This window comes from Papio anubis, chromosome 1 (assembly GCF_008728515.1).
Source record: "Papio anubis isolate 15944 chromosome 1, Panubis1.0, whole genome shotgun sequence".
In the NCBI taxonomy this organism is placed as follows: Eukaryota; Metazoa; Chordata; class Mammalia; order Primates; family Cercopithecidae; genus Papio; species Papio anubis.
In genome coordinates, this window is record NC_044976.1 from 136,522,594 (window position 1) to 136,544,283 (window position 21,690).

Genomic DNA, 21,690 nt, shown 5'->3' on the forward strand with positions numbered 1-21,690 from the left:
GTTGCCCAGGCTGGAGTGCAGTGGCCTGATCTTGGCTCACTGCATCCTTGACCTCTCCAGTTAAAGCGAACCTCCCACCTCAGCTTTTTTCCTCAGCCTCCCTGCCTGGCTAATTTTTGTATTTTTTTGTAGAGACGGGCTTTCGCCATGTTGCCCAGGCTGGTCTTGAACTCCTGGGCTCAAGTGATCCGTCTGCCTTGGCCTCCCAAAGTGCTGAGATTACAGGCGTGAGGCACGTGCCTGCGCTGGTACATTCACATTTATCCACTAGTTCTTTTTGGTTATTGTTGAATAGGCATTGAGCTATTTAATTGCTGTTATTTGTTTGAATAGGCAAAGCAGGCACGTGGTACTGAATTCAAAAAGCGCAAAAAGGTAAACAAGATAAAGTAAGATTTCTTCCACTCCCGACTTTAGCCGTCAGATCTCCCTTGAGGGCACCATTGACAGAATTCTTGTGTATTCTTACAGAGACGTTCTATTTGCACATAGGTTGACTTCTTCTCTTCTCTCTCCGTCCTTTGCTTCCCCTCTCCCTTCTTTCTATCCTCCTTGTGCTCTTCAACTATTTCTCATCACCGCCTCCCTTTCCTCTCCCCTTTCCTTCCTTCCTTCCGTTCCTCCCTCCCTTCCTTTTTTCCTTCCTCCCTCCCTTCCTCCCTCCCTCCCTTCTTTCTTTTCTTTCTTGGCGGAGTCTCGCTCTGTCGCCCAGGCTGGAGTACAGTGGCGCGATCTCAGCTCACTGCAACCTCCACCTCCCGGGTTCAAGCGGTTCTCCTGCCTCAGCCTCCCGTGTTAGCCAGGATGGTCTCGATCTCCTGAACTTGTGATCCGGCGGCCTTGGCCTCCCAAAGTGCTGGGATTACAGGCGTGAGCCACTGCGCCCGGCCCTCCTCTCCCTCTTTCTTTCTGTTTTCCTGTCTTTTCCCCGCCACAAATACTAGTTTAGCATACACACTGTGCCGCAATTGGACAATATATTTCGGTTATCAATGTTCAGTGGCTGTAACAATTCATATTTACACTAACAGTGTGTGAAGGAATTTCTTTGTCACTGTTCTCTCATCCCTGCCACTAACAGGAAATGTTGGTTTATTTAATTTTTGCCAGTCTCATGGGCGGTACATTTGCTGTTAGTTTAATTTGTATTTCACCTAGTACTGGTTATTTTGAGCATCTTTTCTTATGTCCATTGGTCATTTAAATACAATTCTCTGTACACCGCCTATTTTTCCTTTGGCTTGTTTGTCTTTTTCTTGTTAATAGATAAGAGCTCTTTGTATATCACAGATATTAACTCTCTGTCGGTCATTTTCGTTATCCTAAATCTGGCGTTTGTCCATTGACTTTATTTTGCCACCATTTGCCATATAAAAGTTTTTTGTAATTAAATATGCCTATCTCTTCTTTTATGGTTCTGGGTTTTCAATTAGGGTTACTTGTTCCCAACTCCAAGATTGTATATGTAATCTCCTAGATTTATTTTGGTTATTTATATTGTTATACATTTAAATTTTATTCCATTCTGGAATTTATTTTTATATAGGATATAAGATAAAGGAACCAGTAATTTTCTTCCAACTAGATGGCCAGTCATGCCAGTATCATTTACTTTTTGAAAATTCCTTTTTCCTGAGTTGAAATATTACCTGTGTCAAATGTTAAAATCTCATAAAAACTTAGATTTCTGCACTCTCAACTATGTCTCACCGATTTATTGTCTACTTCTCTGCCAAACAATCTTGATTTTAGTATAGTGGATTTTTACCATGTTTTCATATCTGGTGAAGAAAAACCCCTTCAGGATTTTTCTTTTTTGTACATTTCTAGCTTATTCTTCAGCATCTGTTCTTCCATATGAATTTTATTAATTCCAAAACTTCTCTAATAGGATTTTAATTGGAACTGCAGTATATTTGATTATTAATTTTGGAAGAATTGATAGTTAGGATATGGGAAGTCTTCCCATAAAGAACATTGATGCATTTATTTAGGGGAGGCAGGATTAAAAAATGAACTGTGGAATCAGACTTCCAGTTATTACCTATGTAACTTGGGCAGGTTTCTTAGGTGGCCTGTGCATCTATCTCCCTACCTGTAAAATGAGGATAATTAGTGTTCTTACCTCATAATGTTTTTGTGGGAATTAAATAATTCGGATAAAGCAATCCAAATATTTTAAGCTCTCAACAAATGTTATGCCTCTCTTTTCTCTTTAATTTATGCTATTCCTTATTTAGGACCCATACGTTTCATGTTAAATTTATTCCTCAGTATTTAAATATTTTCATCACTGCTGTGAAAGTCACGTTTTGCCTACTTCCATTTCTGGGTGTTTATTACCAGGGAGGCTTTATTGATCTTTACATCTTTACATTTTTATCCAGTTACTTTACAAAATTCTCTAATTACTAGATTTTGTTTTACTAGTATCTTAGGTTTTCTAGATGTACAATTATATAATCAATAAAAAGATAGTTTTTTCTCTTTTTACAGTGTTAATATGAATTATTATGATTTTCTTATCTCATTGCATTTACTAGAAATTCTAAGACTGTTGAATTACAGTGGTAATAATGGGCATCCTTATCTAATTCTTGATTTTATTTGAAACAATTTCAGTGTTTGACTATGTGGAACATGTGGACATTGTTGTTTTTAGGTAGTCTTTTTCATATTTAAGTGGTTTCTTTTAATCCTCTTACTTTAGGTTTTTACTAGAAATGGCTCCAAAATTCATAACAAATGCCTCTTCTACATCTATTGAGATGATCATATAAATTAGGATTATAAATTTCCAGTTACTGGGTCATTCTTGCATTAGTGGAATAAAACCAACTTGGTTACAGTGTATTACTCTTTTGTTTCATTGCTGAAATCAACTTATGTTTTATGTAGAATCTTTACATCTCAAGTCCTGAGTGAAATTAATCTACAGTTCTTATGTATATTATTAATATCTTTATCAGGCATTCATATTAACATTATGTTGCTTCATAAAATAAACTGGGGAGATTGTGATCTTTTACTAAGGTCTAGAATATATAATATTAATACTATCTATTTCTTAACGTTCAGAGTGAATTAAGCTGTAAAACCATCTCATTCTAGTGTCATTTGCAATGTCTTTTGTGGCAATTGGCCTAACCAAAATTTCAGTTTCTCTTTGAGTCAATTTTGATAATTCGTATTTTCTAGGAAATCATTAGCTTCATCTAGATTTTCAAATTTTATGTCTTATCAAAATCCAATTTTTTATAGCTGTAAGCTTTAAAAAATGTATGAAAAGAATTTTAAAAATCCAATTTCAAAATTTATAAAGAATTTCTTTATTAGCTTTTATTTTCTTTTGTTTTCTAATTTCTTAAGATGGATATTTATTTCCCGTATGTTTTCTTTAATAGTGGAGACATTTAAGGCCAAACATTTCTTTTTCCTAACTACAGCTTTTGTTCTGTCATGTGATTTTTGGTCTGAAGTAGTCTCATTTCCACTGTGTTTGAGATATTTGTGATTCTATTTATTTTTAATTTTTGAGACAGGGTGTCGCTCTGTCACCCAGGCTGAAGTGCAGTGGCCCAAACACGGCTTACTGCAGCCTCAACCTCCTGGGCTCAAGTGGTCCTCCTGCCTCAGCCTCCCAAGTGCCCGGGAGTACAGGCGTGCCACCTGGCTTTTTTTTTTTTTTTTTCCCAGACGGGGCTTTCTATGTTGCACAGCCTGTGATTGCCCCTGTTTTTGTTTGTTTGTTTGTTTTTTGTTTTTGAGACAGAATTTCATTCTGTCGCCCAGGCTGGAGTGCAGTGCTGCGATCTCAGCTCACCGCAACCTCTACCTCCTGGGTTCAAGCAATTCTCCTGCCTCCTGAGTAGCTGGGATTACAGGCATGTGCCACCATGCCTGGCTAATTTTTATTTTTAGTAGAGATGGGGTTACTCTATGTTGGTCAGGCTGGTTTCGAACTCCCGACCTTAGGTCATCCAATCGCCTCGGCCTCCCAAAGCTCTCGGATTACAGGCATGAGCCACTGCGCGGGTTTCATCATGTTGACCAGGCTGGTCTTGAACTCCTGACCTCAGGTGATCCACCCACCTTACCCTCCCAAAGTGCTGAGATTACAGCTGTGAGCCACTGAGCCTGGCTGATTTCTCTTTTAATATCCTATTTGATAAAAGGTTATCTGGAGTTATGTTTCTTAATATCTAAGTTGTTAAGATTTTTAGGGGTCAAATTTTTATTATATTAAATTGTGTTCAGATAATGTGGCCCATAAAATCATTAAAAGTTTTTCTTCGTGGCCATGCTCATGATTGAGTTGTGTAACAGTTCCTTGGATATCTGAAAAAATATGTACTCTTTATTAGAGGGATGGTAGTCTCTTGATCCATCTGTTAATCAAATTTATTGACTGCATTATTCTATTCTTTGTCTTATTTTTGTTTATTAGAGCTGTACAATCCTGATGGTGGTTTTTTGAAATTTCCCACAATAATTGCATATACATATATACATATATATGTACATGTATACCTGGGTATATATATGTATGTGTATACATATATGCTACAATATGCTGTTGTCTGAAGAATATAGCACTCTCAGTCATTACATTCTGACTGATATTAATATTGCCATTTCTGCTTTCTTCTGTTATTTTCTTGATAGTTTCAAAATTAATTTCACTTTTTCTTATAAATTGCATATTCCTGGGTTTTGTTTTGTAACCCGATTTAATAGTCTTGCCTTTTATTGAGAGAATGCAGTCCATTTACACTCAATATAATGACTGATAACATTCCTTCCATATTGCTTTATGTTATTATTTTGCTTTGATTTTTCTCTCCCTTTTATTTTGATATCTTGATCAAATTGTTATTTATTTTCCTTTTTTTCTTTGTTAATTTAGACATTATACTGTTTCTATTAAAGGTGACTTTTCTTTTCTTTGAATTCATTTTCTTATTTAAATAAAAATATCAATTATTTACAGTAGACACCAACATGTCTAATATATGGTTCAAATATTTCCCCCTAATATATTATTTGCCTTTTGATTGAGCTTTGAATAAGGTCTTGACAGAAGGGTGCTTGAGCTTATACTTTTAAATCAATATCCCAAATGCAGTGTTTTATGTTGTATTCCTGGTTAGGTACAGAAGTATTATGTCTGACAGGCAGTTGAACTTGCAGTAAATATGAAAGCCTCTTTTCAAAACTGAAAAAAGCCTAATAGAAACATATAGAAGACAAAGAAGGCTACCCATCTAGAGTGGGTTTAGGTTATAAATATCCAGAGGCAGAATCAAGATTTTCCTCAGAAAGTTTTTTTTTTTTTTAAATTGCTGTCATATGTATAAATGAATGGGTAATCAAGGGTGTAATGTTGTACGCTGGAAGCACAATTGCAAGAAAGTGAACCTGGGAAAAATTTAAGCAGATGCTACCACGTGTTTATTTTAGCAATAAAGAAAACACCCTGCAATAAACAACAAACAGAAGGTTCTATATAGAGAATAGTAAAGAAAGACGATTGAGCTAAAATTTTTCCCCAAACAATGGGTCAATGGAATCTCTCTTGCTTTAAATGAGTAAGTCATACTAACAAACAAACATTTTTATAGTAAATTATGTCTGTCAGGCACTCTTCTATGTGCCTGACATGTCTAATATATGGTTCAAATGTTTCCCCCTAATATATTATTTGCCTTTTGATTGAGCTTTGTACTTACATTAACAAGTTTGCCTATAATTATATAATGATCCTCTGGAGTCAGTACTGACATTTGGTCTCCCCCAGTTTGCTTTCTTTGGCCAAGGAAACTAAGACTCTGAGAGGTTAGTTTGCCCAATAGATTACATACTTGTACAGCTGTAAGTTGTGGAGCTGCAATTTAATTCAGAAAAACTGGCATCAAAGACCGTGTTTCTTTTTTTTATTTTTTGAGGTGGAGTCTCGCTCTGTCGCCCAGGCTGGAGTGCAGTGGCGCGATCTCGGCTCACTGCAAGCTCCGCCTCCCAGGTTCAGGCCATTCTCCTGCCTCAGCCTCCCGAGTAGCTGGGACTACAGGTGCCCGCCACCACATCCGGCTAATTTTTTGTATTTTTAGTAGAGACGGGGTTTCACCATGTTAGCCAGGATGGTCTCCATCTCCTGACCTCGTGATCCGCCCGCCTTGGCCTCCCAAAGTGCTGGGATTACAGGCGTGAGCCACCGCGCCCGGCCCACAGACCATGTTTCTAAACGTTAGCCCTTATTGCCTAGTTATAGAGTTCATTTTCTTACCACCATGTAAAACACTTAGTATTTGTGTAGGCACATAGTAGGCTCTCAATTTGTATCTTACTGTTATTTATTTGTTGTTTGTTTTGAAGAGACTACACTTACCCCCAAGTCTGAAGAATTAAATTTATAAGCAATATTCCAGCCCAATATTCCATAACTTTTTCTTTCGTTGATCACAGCATTGAAAAAACATAGGCTAAATAAAAGTTTTTTCCACCATTGTCCACAGTCAGGATTTTCAAATATCTCTTCTGTTACCTCTCCACTCCCAGTACATCCAAATGTCTGAAGTAAATTACTTTTCAATCCCTGGGGAGATTCCATGGCAATCTTGAAAACAGATGTGAGTAAAATGGCATGTGAGGACAGATGCAGGCACTGGTCTATAGGGCACTTGTCTTTCTACAACACTGGTAAAAGAACTGGGCAAGAATGTAACTATTTTCAAGACTCACTGGCAAATCCAAAATCTCGTGTTATTCTGTTGCCATGTAAAAACGTCTCTAAAAGGATTGTCCCAGATTTTCTATTGCTCCAATTCGTATTTTGAAATGGGAAGTATAATGTTGTGATTAAAAGCACTCTTATTTGCTCAGAGCATAGGGCTTGGGATTTTAGGAACTTTGAAAATGAAGAGTTATGGGAGCCTAAACTTATGTGTCAATGGCAGTTATGAGGCTGTAACAGGACGCAGGCTGCATGGCCTATGCAAGGCAGCAGATACAGGGGGTCCCAAATCATGGGAAACAACACGAACTGAATCAACAGCAGCATCAGCACTAACTGAACCATCAGGAGAACAATTAACTGGGTATGTTACTAATTTCTTTGGTTGCACTGAAAGTCCATTTGGTTGACTTCTTAACTAGAATAATGGAAATGATGCGAGACTGAGGGTGAGGTGGGGAGGGAATCAATTGGAGGGCTTTTTTGAGTATGTGGCTGTTAAGTCTGAAATTGTGAAGGGTCTGAAATGTTACCCTCCTTGCACAGTTTATATATAAACACACACATACACACATAAGTTGTATGGATATCTATATATGATATATAAATGTATGTATATATGGCATAGAGCTGTGTGTGTGTGAACATGAGATTTCTGGATCAGGGATCAGATTCCCATGTCCTGTGTGTGCATAGTAGGATTTGTACCATAAGAGGGGGACTCAAATTATGAAACTTGGAGCTTACAGAATGGCTGGCAAAGCAGCCTTTCCTCTTCTCAGAGATAGAGAAAGAGAAACAGACTTTTGCTTTGGAATGTAAACAAATCTTCTCCGGGAAAGAGGAGGTCTCTAGGTTTTTATAACCCCTGGAGTGTAAGCAAATGGCTCTCTTTTATCACCCTGAGAAGGTAAGTGGCTCCAGGAGGCAGACGACAAGCTTCTCTGACTCTGTCACCCTTAGAATGAGAGCAAATGGCTCTGTGCACAGTAGAGGAGATATTCTCTATTTTCCAAGGCATGTCTGCCTTTCAAACATCCTTTAATTCAGGTTGCCAGCAATTGTTGCTTAGAAAGCCCTAATTGTGCAGAAATGAGAAAATATTTATAGAGCACTGTTTCCCGATTGCTATGATTGATTCTTTAAAGAACTCATTCTCATATATCTAAAAGTAGGTGTCTGTCCACTCCCTTAAGGAACTATATCTGAAGGGGAAAGTAAGTGGAAGGAGGGCAGAGAGAGAGAGAGAGAGAGAGAGAGAGAGAGAGAACGAGAGTTAGTTTTGATTTTTAGTGACAGCATACTATTTTATCACACAAATGCATCATAATTTATTTGGCCTTTTCCTAGAAGTGGACTATGATTAAATTGTATGAAATTTATAAACACTATCTGTATACTGTGAAATTACCTTCCTTTCTGGATTAATATCTCCCAGATATTACCTTGTCAGCATTATGTGAGAGTAGTTATTTCATCATATCCTTAAAAACACTAACTATATCGTAGTTATAATCTTAGCCAATTTAATGCAATTTTTGATTTGTATTTTTCTGATACCTAGGGGCTGAACTTTTATTTTTAAAATATGTTTATTGACCTTTTGTGTCCTTTGCCCATTTTGTATGGAATGTTAATGTTTTTCTGACTTATTTGTAGGTGCTCTTTTAATGTATCAAGAAAATTATCATCTCGTATAAATAACGGCATATGAAAAACTCCCATAAAGTTTTATGTATGCACTAATTATAGCCACATTTGAAATGCTGACGGAGACTTAAAGTGGAAGTGGAGCGATGGACTACTTGGGATGAAATATTCCCTGAAGCGCTATCTCTGTTCCTCTCTGACACCCTTCATTCCCCTACCTCCACCCCCCAATCCCCCTCTCCTGACCAAAGATACAAGGCTGTCTGAGAGCTTGGTCTGCTGGTCTCTGGGAGATAAGTGGAATCTTTCGAGTCTCAGACTAAGAGCTGTGGGTTTCTCCAGTCCCTGTTCTGTCTGCCCCAGGAGCTGGGTTGTTGGGAAGTGGTTCAGTACTGTCAGTTTGGGTAGGTACATACAGGAGATGGGCAGAGCTGGGAAGCAATGTGGCAGGAAGTTTCTTAGGCTGGATTGGGGCTCTATCTGGAAAGTGCCTCATCCACCGGACTTTCTCCATGCCTACCCACTTCTGTGAAAGCTGGTAGTGTGCACGTGCCCGGGAGTCTGGGTATCCCCTTCTGCCTATGCCATCAGTCAGTTTTCTCTGCTATTAGGACTCCGCCTGTTGGTCAACGGGACCCTGGTCTAACAGAAATGACTTTCTTACTATTTATTCAACCTCAATAGTGGATATGAGAAGTCCCAGATAATCTTTAATAAGGACTTTTTAGTAAACAGTTTTAGTCTGCTTTCTGTCAGACCCTTTCTAGAGAATTAATGATAATATGGTTAAGGAGGGCAGAAATAAGAAATGCTAGAGAAGTGAAGGGCAGGAAGGCAACACAAATTGTAAATTTCGCTTTATAGTAATTGGAGGTCTAACATCCTTGTTTGAGAAAATAACATACAAATTGTGAATTCCTTGCAAGTAGGAATCTACTTTAGTGTTCTTCCTGATCCCCAGTATGGGGCTGAGCACAAAGCAGAAATTTAGCATTTCAGAATTTATCATAATTAGCTCTCTCTTTTAAACTCAGAGTTCTGAATGTAAGATAACTTACATTCAAACAGGGCTCCTCAGTCAATATTAAATCTGTTATACTTTGTTCTTACCTTTAAACCCTTTTTAAGAATAGGAATTGGAAAAGAACTGTATGATTTTGAGCTTAACCATAGCCGAAACTCAGGGTCTATTGTCACGTCTGGACTATTAAAGCTGCAAAATAAAAAATTATAAATATTTAATGTGAAAAATGTAAACCAACATGTTTTTAGAATCATAGCATTTCATTGTTTGAAGTGGCCTTATGAATCATTTTAATACCGAAGATCTTACTATATTACCAAAAGAGTTTCCATGTTGTGCAAGAATTTGCACACAACTCATCAGTTAACATTTTAAAAGAGTAGCTTTCTTTCCCCTAAGTACAAAAAGTGATCATATACTCATTGCCAAAAATCTGGAAACAATTACAAATTAAGAACACAATGAAGAGTTCCACTGATCTAATTTGGGACAACTGAATGTCAAAATAAATGATGATGGTAACCAATTATAATCCTTGAATAAAATAGAAATCCATGGGGCCATACTGATATAAATAAACAAAGGGAAGAGAAAGAAAAGCTCTTCCTGTATAGGATAACATCATTAAATAAATTTAGAAGAAGTTGTGGAGTTAGTAAGCTACCTTTTGGTAAACAATATAGTAGTAATTCAGTCAAAAATTATCAATGAGCTTTAGAAACCAGTAGGTGAAAGTCTAATGTATGTATATGATCTGAAAGTTCCCACAAGTGGCAGAAACCACTTTAACCAAGTGACCAAAGTTAATATCACCACTAATGAGACAGATTGATATCACAGGCCTCTTGATATGATGTACCAAGAATGATGTAACATTACTTCTGTGATACTACTACAATACTGCATGGCGTTAATCTAACCATAAGAAAATATCAGCTAAATCCCAACTGAGGGACACTTTACAAAATACAGTCAGCTCTCCATATCCATGGGTTCCACATCCATGGATTCAACCAGACTCACATTGAAAATATTCAGGAAAAAAAATTTCAGAAAATGTTAAGGTATTGCTGACCTGTACCATGTAGTTAGGTCTACAATGTCTGCATCTGTACTGAAACTATACAGACTTTTTTTCCTTGTCATTATTTCCTAAACAATACAGATTAATAACTATTTATACAGCATTTACTGTGTATTAGGTACTATAAGTAATCTAGACATGATTTAAATTATACAGCAGGATGTGTGTAGATTATAGGCAAATACTACATCATTTGATATAAGGGACTCGAATATCCAAGAATCCCAGTATCCACAGGGGGTCCTGAAACCAATTCCCTGTGGATAGTCAGTGACCACTATAACTAGCTTGTACTTGTACTTTTCAAAAACATCAAAGTTATGAAAGACAAAGGCAGACTGAGGAACTATTATAGATTAAAGGAGATTTAGGGTACGGTGGCACGCACCCATAGTTCCAGCTACCTGGGTGGTTAGGGCAAGGGGATCACTTGAGCCCAGGAATTCAAGTTCAGCTGGGGCAACATAGCGAGACCTCACCTCTAAATAAACAGACAAACAAACAAATAAAATACTTATTAGGAGACTTAAGAGACATGAAAACTTAATACAATGAGAAATCATGAATTGAAATTTTGACCAAAACTTATATTCTATTTTGCAATAAAAGATATTATTGGGACAATAAACTAAACATGAGTAAATAATGAACAATGCACACTGAACTATTTAGAGGTCAAGTGGCAACATGTCTGCAATTTACTTCCAAATGATTCAGAAAAACATTACATATATATATGAGAGAAATGATAGGGTAAATTTTAAGAATTTGGAAATAGAGATGAAGGGTATAAGGGAGTTTTTGTATTGTTCTTGCAACTTCCCTGCAAGTGTGAAATTATTTTTAAAAAATTTGCAAAGCAAACCAAATCATTACAAGGAAAAAAAAAAACACACACAACACAAAATGAAACAAAAAACAAATATGGCCTGTAATCCCACTAAATGAGTTTAGGTACACTTTTCTCTTTTTTTTCCCTCCTTTTGCCTCTCTCTGTCTCTCATTTTAAAAATAGTAATAGTGCATATTTTGTTTGTAGCTTTTTATTTTTTCTCCTAGCAACATGTTGTCAACATATTTCTCTAACTCTGAAATTTAAGAAATATTTTTTTCTTCACATTTTTCCTCTCCTACTGTGGGCTGGTAGAGTGATCATCTTAAATATCTAAAGGCTTGATTTAATAAAGAAGTATGAATTTCTTTTTCTTTTTTTTTTTTTTTTTTGAGATGGAGTCTCACTCTGTCGCCCAGGCTGGAGTGCAGTGGCGTGATCTCAGCTCACTGCAACCTCCGCCCCCTGGGCTCAAGCGATTCTCCTGCCTCAGCCTCCCGAGTAGCTGGGACTACAGGCTTGTGCCACCACAGCTGGCTAATTTTTGTATTTTTAGTAGAGATGGGGTTTCACCATGTTGGCTAGGCTGGTTTCAGACTCTTGACTTCAGGTGATCTGCCTACCTCGGCCTCCCAAAGTACTGGGATGACAGGCATGAGCCATCGTGCCTGGCCCGGAAGTATGAATTTCTTTTAATAATACTCTGATTATGTTGAATATGTTTAATGTATCATTAATTACTCTTATTAAGATGGAAATTCTGTTCTGAGGAATGTTTCTCTAATTTCTTTCTTTTTTTTTTTATTAGCACAGTGCTACCTGCCATACTATTGTACTATTGTGTCTTTGCACCTTAGTATCCTCTGGAAAGCTGCTACAGTGTTTGCCTGGTCCATGCTGTGTCCTTGTGCCTAGCACAATACTTGACAAATAGCAGATGCCCTATAAATCGTTTTTGGATGAATAATGAATGAAAGACATGGTAGAAAGTAATTTCAAAGTTTATAGCTATTAAAGTCATGTAACTAAGCAATCTTTGCCTTCTGATTCCCTTAAGTCATGAAATAAATGTGAAAAAGAGAAATTATTTAATAGTATTTATTTATTTATTTATCTATTTATTGTTGTACAGATGGGGTTCGCTATGTTGCCCAGGCTGGTCTTGAACTCCTGGCCCCAAACAATGATCTTGCCTCGGCTTCCCAAAGCATTGGGACTATAGGCGTGAGCCACCGTGCCCCACTGATACAGTTTTGAAACTGCTAAAAGAATTAACAATCTGGTAACTCATGAATGATATTAGGAAAGTTTTTAGAAATTTAAGTCATGCAGTTGCATTTTGGTTTTATAGTTTCCTCGTGCATGCTCAAAGCATAAAAATAAAAATAACAATAGGATATTGGCCATGCAAAAAAAAGGGGAAAGAAAACCAAGGCTGGATAAAAACTATAGAATGTAATTAGTTGAAATATTATTGATTCAAAACATTGCTAATTCTTCACTCAAAGTTATAGCAATAAACTTTCAAATACTTCCCCTGCAAACAAGAAGGCTGAACGTATAAAAATTTCTGTATGAGTGACTAAGTGCTTTGGGAGGTACAGCCTAGAAAAGTATTTTGAGCTAGAGAAAGTCAGAATAGATACTAAGTAAAGGCCATAAAAATGAATCATCACCGAAAGGATAGATACGAGGTATTATGCTCTGCTATTTGGAACATCACATAGAATATTAAAAACTATGTATCCTTCAGTACATATGTGTGTGTGTATGCTTGTGTATCTATTGAGAGTAAGAATTTGAGGAAAGAAACTGATATACAAGACCGAGAACAAAAACTAAAGAGGCCTTAAAAAAATATAAAAACTGATGTATTCTTAGTGTAGTTTTCAAGTTCCTGGAGAAAAGAAAACCAATAGCTTAAGTTTCATCTGAGTGGCTCAACACATTTTGTTATTGTTTACACACAGTATACATTGCCATTTCCAGTTTTACTTTATAGTTTTGGTAACCAATCTCATCCCTTACAAATAAATGTAAAACTCTTACGATTCTACAATTGCGCAAAGCCTTGGCATAAATGAGGCTGCAAGATGGCAATTCTGGAGGAAGACCCATTGTTGTGTTTTCGTTAGTGCCTTTAAAATGAGGTCTTCAGCTTTCGCTGCCTGGTCACGGCCCAGAGAAATTATGGTCACATGATGTGTTGTTCCTTTTAACTCTTGTGCAAATCTCAGGAGGATATTGGTAAGGTCGATCCCTGTATAACGAGCTGGAGAGGTATATACAACTGTAAGCTCATTTAATTCCCTCTTAAAAATCACAATCCAGCATTTATTGAGTAGTGGTGGGAAAAGGTATAGCCATAGCGGAAAGACTACAGGTTTTGAAATTAGAGCCCAGAGTTTAAATTTTGGCCCTGCCACTTACTAGCCTAACACACGAGGATGATCATAATATCTAACGACAGCAGCACCTGCTGGTTGTCTTCTCCAGCATTTACCTGTCCTTTCCTCCTCGGTAGCTGTACCCCAGTGTTGTTCGAGATGGCCGTGTGCCCAGCTAAAATACTACATTTTTAACTTCTGTGGGTATCTAGGTTTTGTGATACATTTTGGCAGGAAATTTTGTTAGCAAAAGTGTTGTGTAATACTCAATAGCAAAGACATGGAATCAACCCAAATGCCCATCAATGATAGACTGGATAAAGAAAATATGGTGCATATATACCATTGAACACTATGCAGTCATAGAAAGGAACAAGATAATTTCCTTTGCAGAGACATGGATGGAGATGGAAGCCATTATCTCAGCAAACTAACAAACACAGGAACAGAAAACCAAACACTACGTGTTCTCACCCATAAGTGGGAACTGAGCAATGAGAACACATGGACAAATGTTGGGGGAACAACATATACTAGGACCTGTTGGAGGTTGTAGGGAGGGAGAACATCAGGATAAATGCTAAGGTATGTGGGGCTTAATACCTAGGTGATGGGTGGATAGGTGCAGCGAATCACCATGACACACGTTTACCTATGTAACAAACCTGCACGTCCTGCACATGTATCCCGGAACTTAAAATGAAACAAAATTAAATTAAAATAAAAGTGTTGTGTAATACTTTGGGTATCTCCTTAAAGGGAGGATGTGTGCCTTTCTTCCTTGCTTCCATTCTGTTGTTTGGAACATGAATATCTGGTGTCTAGAGCCCTAGCCACCATCATGGGCTAAGTCTTTAAGAAACGGATAGTACCTACTATGAGTGTGTCAAGCATCTAGCCAAGTGCTTTACATGGAAACGTTCCAGGTGAGAACCTGGAATGGTGGAGGCACTCCAGACAAGGTTTTATGTAATAGAATCAAAGTCTGAAATGATGAATTCTAAAGACACATTTAATTTTTGGAACAGAAGATAAATGAAGAAAATATTTTGCTAGTTTATTTCTCATAGTTTATTTTGTAACATATATTTTTGCACATGTCAATATTTATTAAACACATGCATAGACATAAGGGCGATTCCAACCTCCAGAGCAACAGTATGTGTTTGCAAGGTATTTTCTTTTTCTTTTTTGCAATATATCATTTAAATGTTTTATTACATTTATATAAAAGGAGGTAATTAAATGATTAAATGTAATATTTGAGATGCTGATCAATAGTTGCTTCTTTTTTCAATTTGTAATGTTTTATTTCATTCTTTTTTTTTATTACACTTTATGTTCTAGGGTACATGTGAACAACATGCAGGTTTGTTACATATGTATACATGTGCCATGTTGGTGTGCTGTACCCATCAACTCATCATTTACATTAGGTATATCTCCTAATGCTATCCCTCCCGCCTACCCCCACCCCCCCGGTGTGTGATGTTCCCCTTCCCGTGTCCAAGTGATCTCAATGTTCAATTCCCACCTATGAGTGAGAACATGCGGTGTTTGGTTTTCTGTTCTTGTGATAGTTTGGTAAGAATGATGGTTTCCAGCTGCATCCATGTCCCTACAAAGGACACGAACTTGTCCTTTTTTATGGCTGCATAGTATTTCATGGTGTATATGTGCCACATTTTCTTAATCCAGTCTGTCACTGATGGACATTTGGGTTGGTTCCAAGTCTTTGCTATCGTGAATAGTGCTGCAATAAACATACGTGTGCATGAGTCTTTATAGCAGCATGATTTATAATCCTTGGGGTATATACCCAGTAATGGGATGGCTGGGTCAAACGGTACTTCTAGTTGTAGATGCTTGAGGAATCACCATACTATCTTCCACAATGGTTGAACTAGTATACAGTCCCACCAACAGTGTAGAAGTGTTCCTACTTCTCCACATCCTCTCCAGCACCTGTTGTTTCCTGACTTTTTAATGATTGCCATTCTAACTGGTGTGAGATGGTATCTCATTGTGGTTTTGATTTGCATTTCTCTGATGGCTAGTGATGATGAGCATTTTTTCATGTGTCTATTGGCTGCATAAATGTCTTCTTTTGAGAAGTGTCTGTTCATATCCTTTTCCCACTTTTTGATGGGGTTGTTTGTTTTTTTCTTGTAAATTTGTTTGAGTTCTTTGTAGATTCTGGATATTAGCCCTTTGTCAGATGAGTAGATTGCAAAAATTTTCTCCCGTTCTGTAGGTTGCCTGTTCACTCTGATGATAGCTTCTTTTGCTGTGCAGAAGCTCTTTAGTTTAATTAGATCCCATTTGTCAATTTTAGCTTTTGTTGCCATTGTTTTTGGTGTTTTAGACATGAAGTCCTTGCCCATGCCTATGTCCTGAATGGTATTGCCTAGGTTTTCTTCTAGGGTTTTTATGGTTTTTAGATGTAATGTTTAAGTCTCTAATCCATCTTGAATTAATTTTTGTATAAGGAGTAAGGAAGGGATCCAGTTTCAGCTTTCTACTTATGGCTAGCCAATTTTCTCAGCACCATTTATTAAATAGGGAATCTTTCCCCATTTCTTGTTTTTGTCAGGTTTGTCAAAGATCAGATGGTTGTAGATGTGTGGTACTATTTCTGAGGGCTCTGTTCTGTTCCATTGGTCTAGATCTCTGTTTTGGTACCAGTACCATGCTGTTTTGGTTACTGTAGCCTTGTAGTATAGTTTGAAGTCAGGTAGCGTGATGCCTCCAGCTTTGTTCTTTTGACTTGGGATTGTCTTGGCAATGAGGGCTCTTTTTTGGTTCCATATGAACTTTAAAGCAGTTTTTTCCAATCCTGTGAAGAAAGTCATTGGTAGCTTAATGAGGATGGCATTGAATCTATAAATTACCTTGGGCAGTATGGCCATTTTCATGATATTGATTCTTCCTATCCATGAGCATGGAATGTTCTTCCATTTGTTTGTGTCCTCTTTTATTTCATTGAGCAGTGGTTTGTAGTTCTCCTTGAAGAGGTCCTTCACATCCCTTGTAAGTTGGATTCCTAGGTATTTTATTCTCTTTGAAGCAATTGTGAATGGGAGTTCATTCATGATTTGGCTCTCTGTTTGTCTGTTATTGCTATGTATAAGAATGCTTGTGATTTTTGCACATTGATTTTTTATCCTGAGACTTTGCTGAGGTTGCTTATCAGCTTAAGGAGATTTTGAGCTGAGATGATGGGGTTTTCTAAATATACAATCATGTCATCTACAAACAGGGACAATTTGACTTGCTCTTTTCCTAATTGAATACCCTTTATTTCTTTCTCTTCTTTCTCTTGCCTGATCGCCCTGGCCAGAACTTCCAACACTGTGTTGAATAGGAGTGGTGAGAGGGCATCCCTATCTTGTGCCAGTTTTTAAGGGGAATGCTTCCAGTTTTTGCCCATTCAGTATGATATTGGCTGTGGGTTTGTCATAAATAGCTTTTTTATTTTGAGATACGTTCCCTCAATACTGACTTTATTGAGAGTTTTTAGCATGAAGGGCTGTTGAATTTTTTTGAAGGCCTTTTCTGCATCGATTGAGATAATCATGTGGTTTTTGTCTTTGATTCTGTTTATATGCTGGATTACATTTATTGATTTGCATATGTTGAACCAGTCTTGCATCCCAGGGATGAAGCCCACTTGATCATGGTGGATAAGCTTTTTGATGTGCTGCTGGATTCGGTTTGCCAGTATTTTATTGAGGATTTTTGCATTGATGTTCATCAGGGATATTGGTCTAAAATTATTATTTTTTTGTTGTGTCTCTGCCAGGCTTTAGTATCAGGATGATGTTGGCCTCATAAAATGAGTTAGGGAGGATTCCCTCTTTTTCTATTGATTGAAATAGTTACAGAAGGAATGGTACCAGCTCCTCCTTGTACCTCCGGTAGAATTTGGCTGTGAATCCGTCTGGTCCTGGACTTGTTTTGGTTGGTAGGCTATTAATTATTGCCTCAATTTCAGAGCCTGCTATTGGTCTATTCAGGGATTCAACTTCTTCCTGGTTTAGTTTTGGGAGAGTGTATGTGTCCAGGAATTTGTCCATTTCATCTAGGTTTTCTAGTTTATTTGTGTAGAGGAGTTTGTAGTATTCTCTGATGGTAGTTTGTATTTCTGTGGGGTTGGTGGTGATATCCCCTTTATCATTTTTTATTGCATCTATTTGATTCTTCTCTCTTTTCTTCTTTATTAGTCTTGCTAGCGGTCTATTAATTTTGTTGATCTTTTCAAAAAACCAGCTCCTGGAATCATTGATTTTTTGAAGGGTTTTTGTGTCTCTATCTCCTTCAGTTCTGCTCTGATCTTAGTTATTTCTTGCCTTCTGCTAGCTTTCGAATGTGTTTGCTCTTGCTTCTCTAGTTCTTTTAATTGTTATGTAAGGGTGTCAATTTTAGATCCCTCCAGTTTTCTCTTGTGGGCATTTAGTGCTACAAATTTCCCTCTACACACTGCTTTAAATGTGTCCCAGAGATTCTGGTATGTTGTATCTTTGTTCTCATTGGTTTCAAAGAACATCTTTATTTCTGCCTTCATTTCGTTATGTTCCCAGTAGTCATTCAGGAGCAGGTTGTTCAGTTTCCATGTAGTTGAGCCGTTTTGATTGAGTGTCTTAGTCCTGAGTTCTAGTTTGATTGCACTGTGGTCTGAGAGACAGTTTGTTATAATTTCTGTTCTTTTACATTTGTTGAGGAGTGCTTTACTTCCAATTATATGGTCAATTTTGGAATAAGTGCGATGTGGTGCTGAGAAGAACGTATATTCTGTTGATTTGGGGTGGAGAGTTCTGTAGATGTCTATTAGGTTCGCTTGGTGCAGAGTTGAGTTCAATTCCTGGATATCCTTGTTAACTCTCATTATTATTGTGTGGGAGTCTAAGTCTCTTTGTAAGTCTTTAAGGACATGCTTTAGGAATCTGGGTGCTCCTGTATTGGGTGCATATAGATTTAAGATAGTTAGCTCTTCTTGTTGAATTGATCCCTTTACCATTATGTAATGGCCTTGTCTCTTTTGATCTTTGTTGGTTTAAAGTCTGTTTTATCAGAGACTAGGATTGCAAACCCTGCCTTTTTTTGTTTTCCATTTGCTTGGTAGATCTTCCTCCATCCCTTTATTTTGAGCCTAAATACGTCTCTACACGTGAGATGGGTCTCCTGAATACAGCAAACTGATAGGTCTTGACTCTTTTTCCAATTTGCCAGTCTGTGTCTTTTAATTGGACCATTTGTCAATTTACATTTAAGATTAATATTGTTATGTGTGTGCTTGATCCTGTCATTATGATGTTAGCTGGTTATTTTGCTTGTTAGTTGACGCAGTTTCTTCCTAGCATCGATGGTCTTTATATTTTGGCATGTTTTTGCAATGGCTGTTACCAGTTGTTCCTTTCCATGTTTAGTGCTTCCTTCAGGAGCTCTTGTAGGGCAGGCCTGATGGTCACAAAATCTCTCAGCATTTGCTTGTCTGTAAAGGATTTTATTTCTCCTTCACTTATGAAACTTAGTTTGGCTGGATATGAAATTCTGGGTTGAAAATTCTTTTCTTAAAGAATGTTGAATATTGGGTCCCACTCTCTTCTGGCTTGTAGAGTTTCTGCCAAGAGATCTGCTGTTAGTCTGATGGGCTTCCCTTTGTGGGTAACCCGACCTTTCTCTCTGGCTGCCCTTAACATTTTTTCCTTCATTTCAACTTTGGTGAATCTGACAATTATGTGTCTTGGAGTTGCTCTTCTTGAGGAGTATCTTTGTGGTGTTCCCTGTATTTCCTGAATTTGAATGTTGGCCTGCCTTGCTAGGTTGGGGAAGTTCTCCTGGATAATATCCTGCAGAATGTTTTCCAACTTGGTTCCATTCTCCCTGTCACTTTCAGGTGCACCAATCAGATGTAGATTTGGTCTTTTCACATAATCCCATATTTCTTGGAGGCTTTATTCATTTTTTTTACTCTTTTTTCTCTAAACTTCTCTTCTCACTTCATTTCATTCATTTGATCTTCAGTCACTGATACTCTTTCTTCCAGTTGATTGAGTTTGTTACTGAAACTTGTGCATTTGTCACATAGTTCTTGTGTCATCGTTTTCATCTCTATCAGGTCATTTATGGACTTCTCTGCATTGGTTATTCTAGTTATCCATTTGTCAAATCTTTTTTCAAGGTTTTTAGTTTCTTTGCACTGGGTTCATAGTTCCCCCTTTAGTTCTAAGAAGTTTGATCAACTGAAGCCTTCTTCTCTCAACTTGTCAAAGTCATTCTCCATCCAGCTTTGTTCTGTTGCTGGCAAGGAGCTGTGTTCCTTTGGAGGGGGAGATGCGCTCTGATTTTTTGAATTTTCAGCTTTTCTGCGCTGCTTTTCCCCATCTTTGTGGTTTTATCTACCTTTGGTCTTTGATGATGGTGATGTACAGATGGAGTTTTGGTGTGGACGTCCTTTCTCTTTGTTAGTTTTCCTTCTAACAGTCAGGACCCTCAGCTGCAAGTCTGTTGGAGTTTGCTTGAGGTCCACTCCAGACCCTGTTTGCCTAGGTATCAGCAGCGGAGGCTCAGTTGGAAATGCAGAAATCACCTGTCTTCTGTGTCACTCACGCTGGGAGCTGGAGGCTGGAGCTGTTCCTATTTGGCCATCTTGGTGACCAGTAAGGTATTTTCTGTGCAGAAAATCACCATTGATAAATTTTTCCATATTTGTGAATCTGAGAGGTTTTATTCCTCTGTTATATTTTTAGAGAGATTTATTCTTAGTAAAAACTTGTAATTAACTCCTTTCCCAAAAATTTTAAATAGGGCTAGGAAAATATTGTAAACACAGAATAATCTGACACAGAACCTACTTCTCCATATCTCTTGGGTGATATTGTATCATCATTGTATTAGTCTGTTCTGACACTGCTATGAAGAAATACCTGAGACTGAGTAATTTATAAAGTAAGTAGGTTTAATTCACTCACAGTTCTGCATGGCTGGGGAGGCCTCAGGAAACTTACAATCATGGCAGAAGGCAAAGGAGAAGCAGGCACCTTCTTCACAGGGTGGCCAGATGGAATGAGTGCCAGGAGGGGAAATACCAGGTTCTTATAAAACCATCGGATCTCAAGAGACTCACTCACTATCACGAGAACAGCATGGGGGGAACCACTCCCATGATCCAATTACCTCCACCTGCTCTTGCCCTTGACACATGAGGATTACAATTAAAGGTGAGATTTGGGTGAGGACACACAGCCAAACCATATCGATCATCTTAACTATTCACAAATAGCTTACCATGAGACTGAATAAGTATCAGCGGAGTTCTGGCATTGGATTCTTTATATGCATCTTTCAAATTAACTCCAGTTCTTTGAAGATATTCATTTCCCATTTTTTCAGTTATAAACTTTCTCACTGAATTATTTAAACTTTCTGGTCTAAGAATTTTTATCTAAAAAAGAAAATATGGAAGATAAGGTAAAATTAAAAACCGCCCAGGGAGATATTCCCTATGGTAAAATGAAATAAAAATAAGAAGTATTCATTTTTTAGCTTTACAGCTAGAGTTTTCCTGTTGGGGAAGCTTAATGGGAGAGTCTATGCATGGAGAGGAAGCTGACACCATGTTCCTGTGGCCATAATGCGGCCCTTCTTAGATACCATGGCTACCTTGTGTCCTTGTGTCTCTATCTCTTTCACACTCTGAGTGAGCTCTTGCTTTGTTTGTAAAGATCCAAGTTATACTCCCTAATTCTGCAAAAAGAAATTTTTTTCCCCTCGGTTTTCTTCCTGCTCTGCTATACATGTCTAGAGCAAGAAAACCCCATGGTGTTGGAGGGAAGAAAATCCAGGATAACACAACTGGAAGAGTATTAATTCTTCCATTAATAAAATGAAAACAAATGGCACAATCTTTATATGTTTGAGCAATTAGAATACAAATCTGAAAAGAATGCTAGATGGACTAAAAGATTTTGGAAACAGTGTAAA

General features: G+C 37.6%; 1 protein-coding gene across 1 annotated transcript in view; it reads right to left on the reverse strand.

Moving 5' to 3' along the window:
- LOC101017895 (dynein heavy chain 14, axonemal) overlaps positions 1–21,690 on the reverse strand; it is a 294,249-nt gene that overhangs the window by 25,362 nt on the left and 247,197 nt on the right. Inside the window, exons 43-46 of the mRNA XM_031655372.1 lie at positions 20,995–21,151; positions 13,370–13,592; positions 9,491–9,593; positions 6,386–6,613 (exon numbers count right to left, since the gene is read on the reverse strand). Coding sequence (XP_031511232.1) covers positions 6,386–6,613; positions 9,491–9,593; positions 13,370–13,592; positions 20,995–21,151 — 711 coding nt within the window. The remainder of the gene's footprint in view (positions 1–6,385; positions 6,614–9,490; positions 9,594–13,369; positions 13,593–20,994; positions 21,152–21,690) is intronic.